General features: G+C 47.4%; 1 protein-coding gene across 2 annotated transcripts in view; it reads right to left on the bottom strand.

The window, feature by feature from the left end:
- DNAH9 (dynein axonemal heavy chain 9) overlaps positions 1 to 14000 on the bottom strand; it is a 165720-nt gene extending 151720 nt beyond the window's left edge. Inside the window, exon 1 of one of the 2 annotated variants that reach the window (XM_069749229.1) lies at positions 13546 to 14000. In XM_069749229.1, coding sequence (XP_069605330.1) covers positions 13546 to 13902 — 357 coding nt within the window. In that variant the 5' untranslated portion in view covers positions 13903 to 14000. The remainder of the gene's footprint in view (positions 1 to 13545) is intronic. The other variant, XM_069749230.1, reaches the window with a different exon arrangement.
- Between the last annotated feature and the right edge of the window lie 1445 nt (positions 14001 to 15445).

Raw genomic sequence — 15445 nt, 5'->3', positions numbered from 1 at the left:
CATTCCTTCACCACAACTGATTAATCTATCATTCTGTTTTGTGGACTGTGCGTAGATGCACAGGTCAGTACAGTGGTATGTGGTCAGTGTCCGAGTGACGTGTGTGTGGTATATGGTCAGTGTCTGGGTGACGTGTGTGGTATGTGGTCAGTGCATGGTGATGTGTGTGCGTTATGTGGTCAGTGCATGGTGACGTGTTTGCGGTATCGGGTCAATGTACGGTGACGTGTGTGCGGTATGTGGTCAGTGAACGGTGACTTGTGTGCGGTTTGGGGTCAGTGTGCGAGTAACATGTGTGCGGTATGTGGTCAGTGTCTGGGTGACGTGTGTGCGGTATGTGGCCAGTGTACGGGTGATATCTGCGGTATGTTGTCAGTGTACGGTGACGTGTGTGCAGCATGTTGTCAGTGAACCGTGATGTGTGTGGTATGTGGTCAGTGTATGGTTACATGTGTGTGTTATGTGGTCAGTGACCGGGTGACGTGTGTGCGGTATGTGGTCAGTGTCCAGGTGACGTGTGTGAGGTATGGGGCCAGTGTCCGGGTAACGTGTGCGGTATGTGGTCAGTGAACAGTGACTTGTGTGCGGTTTGGGGTCAGTGTCCGGGTAACATGTGTGCGGTATGTGGTCAGTGTCCGGGTGACGTGTGTGAAGTATGGGGCCAGTGTCCAGGTAACGTGTGCGGTATGTGGTCAGTGAACAGACTCACAGAAAAAACCCCCCCAAAAAATCCCTACAGAAATATCATAAAAATTATCCTTTATTATAAATATTAAAACCATAAATGTCCACTTGACAAAACTATCACCAATAGATGCAAGCGTACTACAGGGGAGGCCGGGTTAGTGCCAAGCCCTACGCTTTCTCAGTGCACCCTACCTGCCTGCGGAGGTTGGCACCCTAGTTACCTACGCCGTGGCGCCCCCGCTCCTCGTCGGCTAGACTCACAGAAAAAAAAAAAAAAAATCCCTACAGAAATATCATAAAAATTATCCTTTATTATTATAAATATTAAAACCATAAATGTGCACTTGACAAAACCATCACCAATAGATGCAAGCGTACTACAGGAGAGGCCGGGTTAGTGCCAAGCCCTACGCTTTCTCAGTGCACCCTACCTGCCTGTGGGTCAGTGAACAGTGACTTGTGTGCGGTTTGGGGTCAGTGTCCGGGTAACATGTGTGCGGTATGTGGCCAGTGTCCGGGTGATGTGTGTGCGGTATGTGGTCAGTGTGCGGGTGACATGTGGTTTAATCGCAGCAGGTCCATTACCCCTCCAAAGAGAGAGAGAAATTTAGCCTTAGAAGAGGATTCACAGTAGGTTCCCATTCAGATGAAGACGTTTATTCTTAGTGAGGAAAGGAAAGTTTAGGTCCTGGTATACGAGAGATGCCCTAATGTGGCTACCAGGTACACATGAATTGGCCAATTTATTCGCTAAACGCTCTCATTTTTTCCTATTTCTAGTGCAGTTCAATTTTCATGTTTGCATCTTTTAGCGCCGCAGTGTGCTGCCTTATTTATTTGAATGTGCGGTATGTGGTCAGTGTATGGTGACGTGTCTGCGGTATGTGATCAGTGTACGGAGACATGTGTGCGGTATGTGGTCAGTGTATGGTGACGTGTCTGCGGTATGTGGTCAGTGTATGGTGACATGTGTGTGGTATGTGGTCAGTGTCCGGGTGACGTGTCTGCGGTATGTGGTCAGTGTACGGTGACATGTGTGCGGTATGTGGTCAATGTCCGGGTGACATGTGTGGTCAGTGCATGGTGACATGTCTGTGGTATGTGGTCAGTGCATGGTGACATGTGTGCGGTATGAGGTCAGTGCATGGTGACATGTGTGCGGTATGAGGTCAGTGCATGGTGGCATGTGTGCGGTATATGGTCAATGTCCAGGTGACATGTGTGCAGTATGTGGTCAGTGCATGGTGACATGTGTGTGGTATAGGGTCAGTGTCCGGGTGACATTTGTGCGGTATGTGGTCAGTGCATGGTGACATGGGTGCGGTATATGGTCAGTGTACGGTGACATGTCTGTGGTATGTGGTCAGTGCATGGTGACATGTGTGCGGTATGAGGTCAGTGCATGGTGGCATGTGTGCGGTATATGGTCAATGTCCAGGTGACATGTGTGCAGTATGTGGTCAGTGCATGGTGACATGTGTGCGGTATAGGGTCAGTGTCCGGGTGACATGTGTGCGGTATGTGGTCAGTGTATGGTGACATGTGTGCGGTATGTGGTCAGTGCACGGTGACGTGTGTGCGGTATAGGGTCGTGTCCGGGTGACATGTGTGAGGTGTGTGGTCAGTGCATGGCGACATGTGTACGGTATGTGGTCAGGGCATGGTGACATGTGTGCGGTATGTGGTCAGTGCATGGTGACATGTATGCGGTATGTGGTCAGTGCATGGCGACATGTGTGCGGTATGTGGTCAGGGCATGGTGACATGTGTGCGGTATGTGGTCAGTGTACGGTGATATGTGTGCGGTATGTGGTCAGTGTCCGGGTGACGTGTGCGGTATGTGGTCAGTGCATGGTGACATGTATGCGGTATGTGATCAGTACATGGTGACATGTGTGCGGTATGTGATCAGTGCATGGTGACATGTGTGCGGTATATGGTCAGTGCATGCTGACATGTGTGCGGTATAGGGTCAGTGTCCGGGTGACATGTGTGCGGTATGTGGTCAGTGCATGGTGACATGTATGCGGTATGTAATCAGTGCATGGTGACATGTGTGTGGTATAGGGTCAGTGTCCGGGTGACATGTGTGCGGTACGTGGTTAATGACCGGGTGACATGTGTGCGGTATAGGGTCAGAGGCCGGGTAACATGTGTGCGGTATGTGGTCAGTGCATGGTGACGTGTGCGGTATGTGGTCAGTGTCCGGGTGACTTGTGTGCGGCATGTGGTCAGTGCATGGTGACATGTGTGCGGTATGTGATCAGTGCATGGTGACTTGTGTGCGGTATGTGGTCAGTGCATGGTGACATGTGTGCGGTATGTGGTCAGTGTACGGTGACATGTGTGCCGTATGTGGTCAGTGTCCGGGTGACATGTGTGCGGTATAGGGTCAGTGTCCGGGTGACATGTGTGCGGTATAGGGTCAGTGTCCGGGCTGACGTGTGCGGTATGTGGTCAGTGTATGGTGACGTGTGTGCAGCATGTGGTCAGTGTCCAGGTGACATGTGTGCGGTATGTGGTCAGTGTCCGGGTGACATGTGTGCGGTATAGGGTCAGTGTCCGGGTGACATGTGTGCGGTATAGGGTCAGTGTCCGGGTGACATGTGTGCGGTATAGGGTCAGTGTCCGGGTGACGTGTACAGTATGTGGTCAGTGTACGGTGACCTGTGTGCAGTATGTGGTCAGTGTCCTGTTAACATATGTGCGGTATTGCACACTGGAGACAAATCCGGCTGCTGAGCTTTCCTATAGACCTCGATTGTATCAACCTCGGCCCAATCAGCAGAGGTTTCAGCTGCCTCCAACCACCAATTTTCTGTAATTTTCCCTTAGTGAGAAGAGTTGGGGATGGAGCCACACTGCCCTCTGGTGGTCGGGATGGGGAGCACAGCAGCTCGTTCACGCTTTGGGAAGGATTTGTAGATGCTGGCCCTCTGTATCATTAATTATCAAGTGCTGGAAACATATAGGGGTGTGGCTTATTGGAAGTGGGTGTGGCCAGTAATTATCATCAGATTTAGGGGATGTCCCAACAAGATTATTATGATTGTCTTAAATTGCGCCTCTGCTCCAATGACAGGCCCTGAGTGAGGCTGTGGGGGTTGCGCATGTGTGGCTCTCTCCATTCCTCTCCATAGGACCTCTGACAATTGCTGAGCACCTATCTCCATATTCTTTCCAATAGAAATGGAGAGAGCCACAGAAGCCAATAAAAACAATATAAATGTTCCCGGACGGGATCAGACATGCCTCTGCCGATCTGCGCCGCACTGGTGAGGCGGTCGTCATCACGGCACCCTATACACTCACTACACTCTCAGTGGCCACACTATTCTCTGCAGGGGAGGCAGGGGACAGTGCCAGATCCCTGTGGAAACCGTGCACACAAACATGTCACTGCTAGTGGCTGCTGGCCCTTTAACCCCTGAAATTCCACAGAAGAACTGAACGGCATCATACCCTGCATAACCCTGTGTGGGAAAAGTCACGCTACGGTTACCTGTGCTGCACTGCACTGTGTAACCCGTGGGCCACAGCCATTTTTCATCTTTATAACTGAAGAGAGGGCTCACACCCTGAATCATGTAACTCCCCCACACAGTATGATGTCCCCACAGTACATTCCCCACAAACAGTATGATGTCCCCTCAGTACAATCCCCCTCACACAGTATGATGTCCCCTCGGTACAATCCCCCTCACATACAGTATGATGTCCCCTCAGTACAATCCCCCTCACACAGTATGACGTCCCCTCGGTACAATCCCCCTCACACACAGTATGATGTCCCCACAGTACAATCCCCCTCACACACAGTATGATGTCCCCTCAGAACAATCCCCCTCACACACAGTATGATGTCCCCTCAGTACAATCCCCCTCACACACTGTATGATGTCCCCTCAGTACAATCCCCCTCACACACTGTATGATGTCCCCTCAGTACAATCCCTCACACACAGTATGATGTCCCCTCAGTACAATCCCCCTCACACAGTATGATGTCCCCTCGGTACAATCCCCCTCACATACAGTATGATTTCCCCTCATTACAATCCCTCACACACAGTATGATGTCCCCACAGTACAATCCCCCTCACACACAGTATGATGTCCCGTCAGTACAATCCCCCTCACACACAGTATGATGTCCCCTCAGTACAAATCCCCCTCACACATAGTTTGATGCCTCCTCAGTACAATCCTCCTCACACACAGTATGATGTCCCCTCAGTACAATCCCCCTCACACACAGTATGATGTCCCCTCAGTACAATCCCCCTCACACACTGTATGATGTCCCCTCAGTACAATCCCTCACACACAGTATGATGTCCCCTCAGTACAATCCCCCTCACACAGTATGATGTCCCCTCGGTACAATCCCCATCACATACAGTATGATGTCCCCTCATTACAATCCCTCACACACAGTATGATGTCCCCACAGTACAATCCCCCTCACACACAGTATGATGTCCCGTCAGTACAATCCCCCTCACACACAGTATGATGTCCCCTCAGTACAAATCCCCCTCACACATAGTTTGATGCCTCCTCAGTACAATCCTCCTCACACACAGTATGATGTCCCCTCAGTACAATCCCCCTCACACACAGTATGATGTCCCCACAGTACGATCCCCCCACACACGGTATGATGTCCCCTCAGTACAATCCTCCTCACACACAGTATGATGTCCCCTCAGTACAATCCCCCCACACACAGTATGATGTCCCCACAGTACAATCCCCCTCACACACATTATGATGTCCCCACAGTACAATCCACCTCACACACAGTATTATGTCCCCACAATACAATCCTCCTCACACACACAGTATGATGTCCCCTCAGTACAATCCCCCTCACACACATTATGAATTCCCCACAGTACAATCCACCTCACACACAGTATTATGTCCCCACAATACAATCCTCCTCACACACAGTATGATGTCTCCTCAGTACAATCCCTCACACACAGTATGATGTCCCCTCAGTACAATCCTCCTCACACAGTAGGATGTCCCCTCAGTACAATCCCCCTCACACACAGTATGATGTCCCCTCAGTACAATCCCCCTCACATACAGTATGATGTCCCCTCAGTACAATCCCCCTCACACAGTATGACGTCCCCTCGGTACAATCCCCCTCACACACAGTATGATGTCCCCACAGTACAATCCCCCTCACACACAGTATGATGTCCCCTCAGAACAATCCCCCTCACACACAGTATGATGTCCCCTCAGTACAATCCCCCTCACACACTGTATGATGTCCCCTCAGTACAATCCCCCTCACACACTGTATGATGTCCCCTCAGTACAATCCCTCACACACAGTATGATGTCCCCTCAGTACAATCCCCCTCACACAGTATGATGTCCCCTCGGTACAATCCCCCTCACATACAGTATGATTTCCCCTCATTACAATCCCTCACACACAGTATGATGTCCCCACAGTACAATCCCCCTCACACACAGTATGATGTCCCGTCAGTACAATCCCCCTCACACACAGTATGATGTCCCCTCAGTACAAATCCCCCTCACACATAGTTTGATGCCTCCTCAGTACAATCCTCCTCACACATAGTATGATGTCCCCTCAGTACAATCCCCCTCACACACAGTATGATGTCCCCTCAGTACAATCCCCCTCACACACTGTATGATGTCCCCTCAGTACAATCCCTCACACACAGTATGATGTCCCCTCAGTACAATCCCCCTCACACAGTATGATGTCCCCTCGGTACAATCCCCATCACATACAGTATGATGTCCCCTCATTACAATCCCTCACACACAGTATGATGTCCCCACAGTACAATCCCCCTCACACACAGTATGATGTCCCGTCAGTACAATCCCCCTCACACACAGTATGATGTCCCCTCAGTACAAATCCCCCTCACACATAGTTTGATGCCTCCTCAGTACAATCCTCCTCACACACAGTATGATGTCCCCTCAGTACAATCCCCCTCACACACAGTATGATGTCCCCACAGTACGATCCCCCCACACACGGTATGATGTCCCCTCAGTACAATCCTCCTCACACACAGTATGATGTCCCCTCAGTACAATCCCCCCACACACATTATGAATTCCCCACAGTACAATCCACCTCACACACAGTATTATGTCCCCACAATACAATCCTCCTCACACACACAGTATGATGTCCCCTCAGTACAATCCCCCTCACACACATTATGAATTCCCCACAGTACAATCCACCTCACACACAGTATTATGTCCCCACAATACAATCCTCCTCACACACAGTATGATGTCTCCTCAGTACAATCCCTCACACACAGTATGATGTCCCCTCAGTACAATCCTCCTCACACAGTAGGATGTCCCCTCAGTACAATCCCCCTCACACACAGTATGATGTCCCCTCAGTACAATCCCCCTCCCACACGGTATGATGTCCCCTCAGTACAATCCCCCTCACACACAGTATGATGCCCCCTCAGTTCAATCCCCCTCACACACAGTATGATGTCCCCTCAGTACAATCCCTCACACACAGTATGATGTCCCCTCAGTATAATCCCCCTCACACACAGTATGATGTCCCCACAGTACAATCCCCCTCACACACAGTATGATGTCCCCACAGTACAATCCCCCCACACACGGTATGATGTCCCCTCAGTACAATCCCCCTCACACACAGTATGATGTCCCCTCAGTACAATCCCCCTCACACACATTATGATTTCCCCACAGTACAATCCACCTCACACACAGTATTATGTCCCCACAATACAATCCTCCTCACACACAGTATGATGTCCCCTCAGTACAATCCCCCCACACACAGTATGATGTCCCCACAGGACAATCCCCCTCACACACAATATTATGTCCCCTCAGTACAATCCTCCTCACACACAGTATGATGTCCCTTCAGTACTATCCTACAATCCTCCTCACACAGTATGATGTCCTCTCAGTTCAATCCCTCTCACACACAGCATGATGTCCCCTCAGTACAATCCCCCTCACACACAGTATTATGTCCCCATAGTACAATCCTCCTCACACACAGTAAGATGTCCCCTCAGTACAATCCCCCTCACACACAGTATGATGTCCCCTCAGTACAATCCTCCTCACACATAGTATGATGTCCCTTCAGTACAATCCCCCCACACACAGTATGATGTCCCCACAGTACATTACCCCCACACAGTATGATGTTCCCACAGTACATTCCCCCACACACGATATGCTGCCCCCACTGTATATTCCCCCAAAACACATTATAATGTCCCAATAGTACATTTTCCCCACACAGTATGATGTCCCCACAGTACATCCCCCCCACACACAGTATTATGCCCTCACAGTACATTCCCTCACACAGTCTGATGTCCATACAGTACATTCCCCTACACACAGTATGATTCCCCTACAGTACATTCCCCCACACACAGTATGATGTCCCCTACACACAGTATGATGCCCCGACAGCACATTCCCCGATACACAATATAATGTCCCCACATTATATTCTTCAGAAACAACAGAAAAAAAGAAAATATGCACACAGTGGGATCAACCTGATAAATTTGTTTATTTTATTATAACAATCCACCATATACAAAAGCAAGAAAGGGAAGGACAAACATTTAAAACCATTTAAAAACAAATCGGACCTACCCGCATCCCCCCAAATACAATAACACGGGTCCAAATGATAATATATAACAATATACAGATAATACAAGGAGCCCCTGAACAGATGAGCAAGTTTAATGCAATAATGAACATGAATTTTCAATACACTATGCTGCTAATCTGACAGAGCCCTCATAGAACAAGACACATAATCAAAAGTTGGATCCCAAAGATAAATAACGGATACTCCCCCAGTATCTCATCGGGCCTATAACAAGACAGGTTGCTGTCCAGCAACAAAGGTAATGGATTATGCTGGCAAAATAACCAAGTAGCTAAAACATCTATACAGCAACCTACCCTAAAGCTAACACCCAGTATAATACTTTACCAGGATGACACACCAGGCTTCCAGTCACCAAGGAGTTAATACCCCATTAATGTTCGTAGATGTGTGCCCTCAGAGCACAGAACAGATATAAAGGCAACAGGCATCCAAAAGTGCATGCACCTAAATGAAGCTAGGGTGAGCAAAGAATGAGGCCAGGGCCGGGGGGATCCAAGAGGGGGGATGGAGGCCCCACGCGTATCGACGCTACCAAAGGCGTCTTCGTCAGGGGAAGGTATTCTTCCCTTCACACAGTATAATGTCCTCACAGAACATTCCCTCTCACACACATAGTTTCATGTCCCCATCGTATATTTTCGCACACTGTATGATGTCCTCATAGTACATTCTCCCCCACACAGTAGGATGTCCCCACTGTTCATCCCCCCACACAGTATGATGTCCCCACAGTACATTGTCCCACACACAGTATGATGTCCCCACAGTACAATGTGCCACACACAGTATGATGTCCCCACAGTACAATGTGCCACACACAGTATAATGTCCCCAGAGTACATTCTACCCCACACACAGTATAATGTCCCCACAGTACATTCTTCCCCACACAGTACTTACAGTACATCCCCCCCCCCCCCACACACACACACAGTAGGATGTTCCCACGAGGGTACATTCCGACCCACACAGTATGACGTCCCCACAGTACATTAACCCCCACACACACAGTATGATGTCCCCACAGATGTCCCTGCAAAATACTCTCCCACGTTACAATGCAGGGTCTGATGGCAGCACTTCATCAGTCAATTAGGTCCTGGCTGACATTGCCTTAACCTTGGCACTTTGTAGCAGCAAACAAAGTCATGACTGAGTAAACAAAGCTGTGACTTAGCAAACAAAGTCATGAGTGCGCAAACAATGCAGTGACTGAGTAAACATCACCAGTTTTCTTGGTTTGCTTTGAGCATCAATTCTTCCCCTTTTTCAAGTTCTCTGCTTGCTGTCAGTGAATAGGGACATTCTTCTTTGCACCTGACTAGTGATGAGCGAGTATACTCGTTGCTCGGGTTTCCGAGAACACGCTCGGGTGGTCTCCGAGTATTTTGCAGTGCTCGGACATTTAGTTTTCGTCGGCCTCAGCTGCATGATTTACAACTGCTAGCCATGCTGAATACATGTGAGGAATGCCTGTTTGTTAGGGAATCCCCTCATGTATTCAGCCTGTCTGGCAGCCACAAATAATGCAGCTGAGGCGATGAAAACTAAATCTCCCAGCACTACAAAATACTCGGAGACCACCCGAGCATGCCCTGGGAAACCCGAGTAACGAGTATATTCACTCATCACTACACCTGACGTATTTCCGGAATTTTGTGCAAAGTCAAAATTTCTCTTTCGGCCCTATTCATTATGGCATTTCTGCTTTTTTTTTTTACTAGTTTTGGCGTTTTTACTTTACCCCAAAATCTTTTCATTTCCATCTTTTATACGAGTTTTATAGTTTTATTTTTTGATTCGATTTTGTGGTCTGGGCCTTTGGTTTCCAGATATTTACAACTGACTTATCCATCACATGTCACAACATTTTTGAACAAACATACCCCACCTACACATAAAAATTCAGACACCCACTGAAGTTATTTTTTTGTTCTTGAACACTGAGGGTATGTGCACACGTTGCGGATTCTCTGCGGATGCGCAGTGTTTTTTGAGGTGCAGAAACGCTGCAGATCCGCAATTGATTTACAGTACAATGTAAATCAATGAGAAAAAAAAATGTTGTGCACACTTTGCGGAAAATCCGCTGCGGAAACACTGCAGTTTAAAAGAAGTAGCATGTCACTTCTTTTTTGTGAATCTGCAGCGGTTTTGTACCCATTCCATTATAGAAAACCGCAGGGGTAAAAACCGCAGCAAATCCGCAAGAAAACCGCAGCAAAAACGCACAAAAAATGCTGCGGAACCGTACAAAAAAACGCTGCGGAACCGCAGGTGCGTTTTCTGCCAGGAGAGGCAGAATCCGCACCAGAAATTCCAAAGCCTAATCCGCAACGTGTGCACATAGCCTTAAAATTTTTGCAAAAATTTTGCCACATTGTGGGAGGATTTTTTTCTCCAAAAATGGTGCCCAAAAAGTATGAGACAAGAATAAAGACTGTGAAAAATGTATGATGGATTTGGTAAAGAAAAATCGGCACCAAATACCACAAGATAAAAACCTACAAATGATAAATCGGACCTTTAAATTGACTCTGCGCCCAGCTCACCTCCTGTCCTGCCAGGTAACATAGAAATGGTGCTCCAAATTGAATACCACCCTGCACAGATCTTTGAAGCGAGATTGATGGCGGCAAGTAACCGGAGACACCATTCATTATGATCCGCGCCATTGTGCCTCATCTCAGCCTTTATTTTAATCCACTAATGGGAAGGGGGGTCCTGTATAAAGTCGAGGGTGGGGGGACATTTCTTATAATGAGGCAGTAATAAGAACCTGCATTATTGCAGGGACACGGGTCAGCGACCAGACGGGAACCTGGGCCACGATATCTGGCATCTATTCATGTGCCCGTATCGGCTGTCACTCAGCGCTGTGAAATCCCTCCTGATCTGGTCCTCATTCTCGAATTCTATTAATGAACAGATCTCAATGCTCTGACGATAACCCTTTTAGTCACTGCAGTACGAAAACTTCCTCAACTTTCCAATCCTTACCACCCGGATCAAAATCTGCAGTGAAAATCTGCCATAGAATTCGACATTCTGTGGCTGATTTCAGATCTCAGATTTGTCATTCTCTGCGGATTTTACCTACAAGAAATCTGCCCTGAATGCAATCTCTGATTTTCTGAGGTTTCAAGAAATTTTTTGAAACAGAAACTTATCAGAAACTCTCCAAATTTTTTTCTTTTTGAGACACAAATATCTAATATATAATTGCCTAGAATACTACTTCCTGCAATTTGTGCCAACTTCCGTGGCTTTGTCCGGAGCTAATGTCCGGAGCTAATGTCCGGAGCTAATGTCCGGAGATTAATTGTCTAGAATACTACTTCCTGCAATTTGTGCCAACTTCCGTGGCTTTGTCCGGAGCTAATGTCCGGAGCTAATGTCCGGAGCTAATGTCCGGAGCTAATGTGCGGAGCTAATGTGCGGAGCTAATGTGCGGAGCTAATGTCCGGAGCTAATGTCCGGAGCTAATGTCCGGAGATAAGTGACGTCAACAGTGTCCAGTGTCTGATTGGTTGCCGCCTGCTGCGAGCGACCAAACAGAAACGTGCCGTACTGTGACACACTCCGCCCGCCATTTTGGTGTGATTTTTGAATTTTTACCTCACAGCAAGTTTCTACTGCGTGGAGGCGGGCCCAGTGACGTTGCTCTTCAAGCTCCTGCCGAATTTCGTCAAAAAAATTATAATACCATTTACCAAAACTATATATATTTAGTTGTGGAGTGGTTCAGTGACATTTTCACACCAATTTTGAACTTTTGTTTGGTGTTTTCTCCATATACTGCCTATTATTTTTGTTCTTTCTTACTATTATTTATTAATTGTATTATTCTTACATTTGAATAAATAAAGTATATATGGATTCTAGACTCCCGATTCTTTAGAATCGGGCTGCCATCTAGTACAACATAAAGCAATTTTTTTATATTTATACTTTTTACTGATCACGTTTCACAACCTGTTGAATGAACTCTCCAGGTTATTACGGTCGTGTTCACACCTAATATGTGTATTTTTTTAAATTACGTGTATATTGCAATAAAATGTATTTCATATGAACAAAAAATATTTATTTTTTGTGGTTGGGGACATTTTGCACTACATAGAGCTCCTTGAAGGCTGTACCGCCGGCAAAATAGAAGACAGAAGTAGTTGTAATCTGTTTGTGTCTTCTCCCTAGGATCCGCGGCGGTGTTGACAGCCGGGAACCCAACCTGCTCCTGCTAGATTACAGCTGGTTTATCCCCTCGACATAAACTTACAATCGCACGAGCGTAAAACCACTAAGTTCAGGAGATGTCATCCCCTTTTGCATCCCTATGGGATTTTACACCGGTATGTTACATCCTGGCAGGGGATCTGCTGCCTTTACTTCCGCAGGTAAATTCTGCAGCTTGTGTATAATTATCTGTCCTGACACAGGTACATTAATTGACATGACAGAGATTCCAAAATTTTGTGAGGAATTGTAGCACATATTTGTGTTGGCCATATGATTACTGAAGAAGAAAATCCCAATCTAGGTTAATTCACGCAGCAAGGTCATATTGCGTTTTGGGCCGCAATCTTCAGACGACGCAAAAAAATAAGTGAGAATAGACCCTGAATGGATGTCACCTTCATAACATGGAGGGTCAGGGACTTGGAAGGGGTTTGGCCTTTTATTAGGCTACTTTCACACTAGCGTTGGGCTCGGTCCGTCGCAGTGCGTCTGGCCGAGGTTACCGACGCTAGCGTTGTTTGCGCCGCACAACGGGTGCAGCGGATGCAGATTTTCATCGCATCCGCTGCCCCATTGTGAGGTGCGGGGAGGTGGGGGAGGAGTTCTGGCTGCGCATACGCGGTCGGAAAAAGCGGTCCGTCGGCTGCAAAAAACGTTACATTTAACGTTTTTTGCTCCCGGCAGTCCGCCAAAACACGGCGCAACCGTCGCAAGACTGTTGCGACGTGTGTCAATACGTCGCAAGGCGTCGGTCATGTAACTCTATGGGGCAAAAACGCATCCTGCAAACAACTTTGCAGGATGCGTTTTTTCCCCTAAACGACGCATTGTGACGTATTAAAAAAAACACCAGTGTGAAAGTAGCCTTAGCCACTAATTTTCAGGTAGGTCCTTACCTCTTCCACCAGTGCGGAGAAGTGGTCCAGGGGCAGGTAGGACAGATCCCCATACATCAGGCTGCTCCTCATGGAGTCCGAGCTCAGGGAGACATTGGACCTCTTCAGGAAATACACGGCTTTATTCTTCATGGAGTTGGGGAACTCAGACAGGGGGACCAGCAGCCCGGCCGGGTTGAGTGCCACCACCAGAACCATCCGATCTACCTTCTCCAAGAACTCGTTGAAGATGGTCTTGTTCTCCTCGGAGGATAGGCATTTCTGCCAGCGGTCCAGTTTCAGTTTCAGAGTCTTCAGGACGTATTCTTCTATGAACTGCAGTCTCTTGTCTGCAGCAGGGGCCGCCGGTTCGTCCATGTTTGTAAGGTGGCAGTGATTTGCTCAGTTCATGTACGGCCGGGGCTGGGGAGTGTGAGAGGACTGAAGTCTCCAGGCTCGGATGCCTCTTTTCTTCTGTCTCGGTTGCTTTGGTAACTCTGTTTGTATTCAACACGTTGTAGAGAGTTGTGGTTGCTACAGTTGGGACAATGGCCGTCCTCTCCAGGGGGAGGCTGTGGAGACACAGGTGGTTGGGTTACTATTGTATCTACAGACAGAGACTCTGATTAACTCGTCCAACCAGGTGGAATGGCCGCAGTAGGGGACTGGACCAAAATATTGGTAGAGTGCATATACACGACACCACAAAACCGCAGCAATTGCCTTTTTCGCGGCACCATCATATTAAAAGGCATAATCACACCTGGGGCCAAATTCACCAAAATGGCGCAAAGTAAAAAATGGGCTTTCTTCCTGTCAAGAACAGTTTTGGGACCAAAATCTAGCAAGCGAGAGGATGGGTGGAGGGACTGGGGTGAAGTTGAACCCCGAGTTTGCGACTTTTTTTTAAAAGTTGTGATTGACGAATCAGACGAAGACATCTGGAATCGCTAAACTCCACCCGCAAAGTGGAAAGCCAAAAAATAGGAGAGCACATAAGAAATAGACAAGAATAAAATAAGCGCAAAACACATAAAAGTAGACAAAAAAACAGGTAAAAGGATATGATTAATCAGAGCCCTAGTGTATATACATTTTTTTTTCCGCAAGAATGGCACAGTTTTGCTACGATTACAAAAATTGTTTGGAAAGACACATTACTCCCTGGAGGACAGAAGAATAAGAAAAAGCTATGGTTCGAAGAAAAAAAGCTAAAGAGCAAAAACTAAAATTGCCACCGGCCTGTCACGTGTCTGACGTCAGGCTCTTATCTCACATATTTGCTCGCGCTATTGATCCATCTATCGCCTCTATTATCCGCTTTGTCTTCAGGATAGTAAATGTTAGTTATGAAGTCTGAGTCCACATCAGATCATTACAGCTGAGGTTTCGTTACACCGTGACCATAGATTGTTTGCTCTGCGCTAGTGGTGTGGAGGCTAATAAATCTGCACCAGCACTAGCCGGGGTGGTCACTCGCCAGCCCCGGGACTTGTAGGTCAGGGGTGTCAAACTGCATTCCTCGAGGGCTGCAAACAGGTCATGTTTTCAGGATTTCCTTGTACTGCACAGGTGATCATTTAATCACCTACAAAAATAATGAGTTGGTGATTAAATTATCACCTGTGCAGTACAAGGAAATCCTGAAAACATGACCTGTTTGCAGCCCTCGAGGAATGCAGTTTGACACCCCTGATGTAGGTGGTCACCAGCAAGGAGCGAATGTGCTCAGATATTGTCCCTTTAGCTGTATGAGAGCTTGTTTTTTTTGAGGGACAAGTTGTAGTTTTGATTAATTTTATCATGTATTGTTCTCAGAGACGGAAAAAAAAATTACAAGTACCGGTAATAAAATGATTAAAAAAATCCCACATTATTTTTTTTGTTTCTTTTTTTACGCAATTCTTTGTGCGGTAAAGCA

This window comes from Ranitomeya imitator, chromosome 2 (assembly GCF_032444005.1).
Source record: "Ranitomeya imitator isolate aRanImi1 chromosome 2, aRanImi1.pri, whole genome shotgun sequence".
Lineage (NCBI taxonomy): Eukaryota > Metazoa > Chordata > Amphibia > Anura > Dendrobatidae > Ranitomeya > Ranitomeya imitator.
Note: the sequence above shows the minus strand (reverse complement) of the source record. Positions and strands in the feature narration are given on the sequence as shown.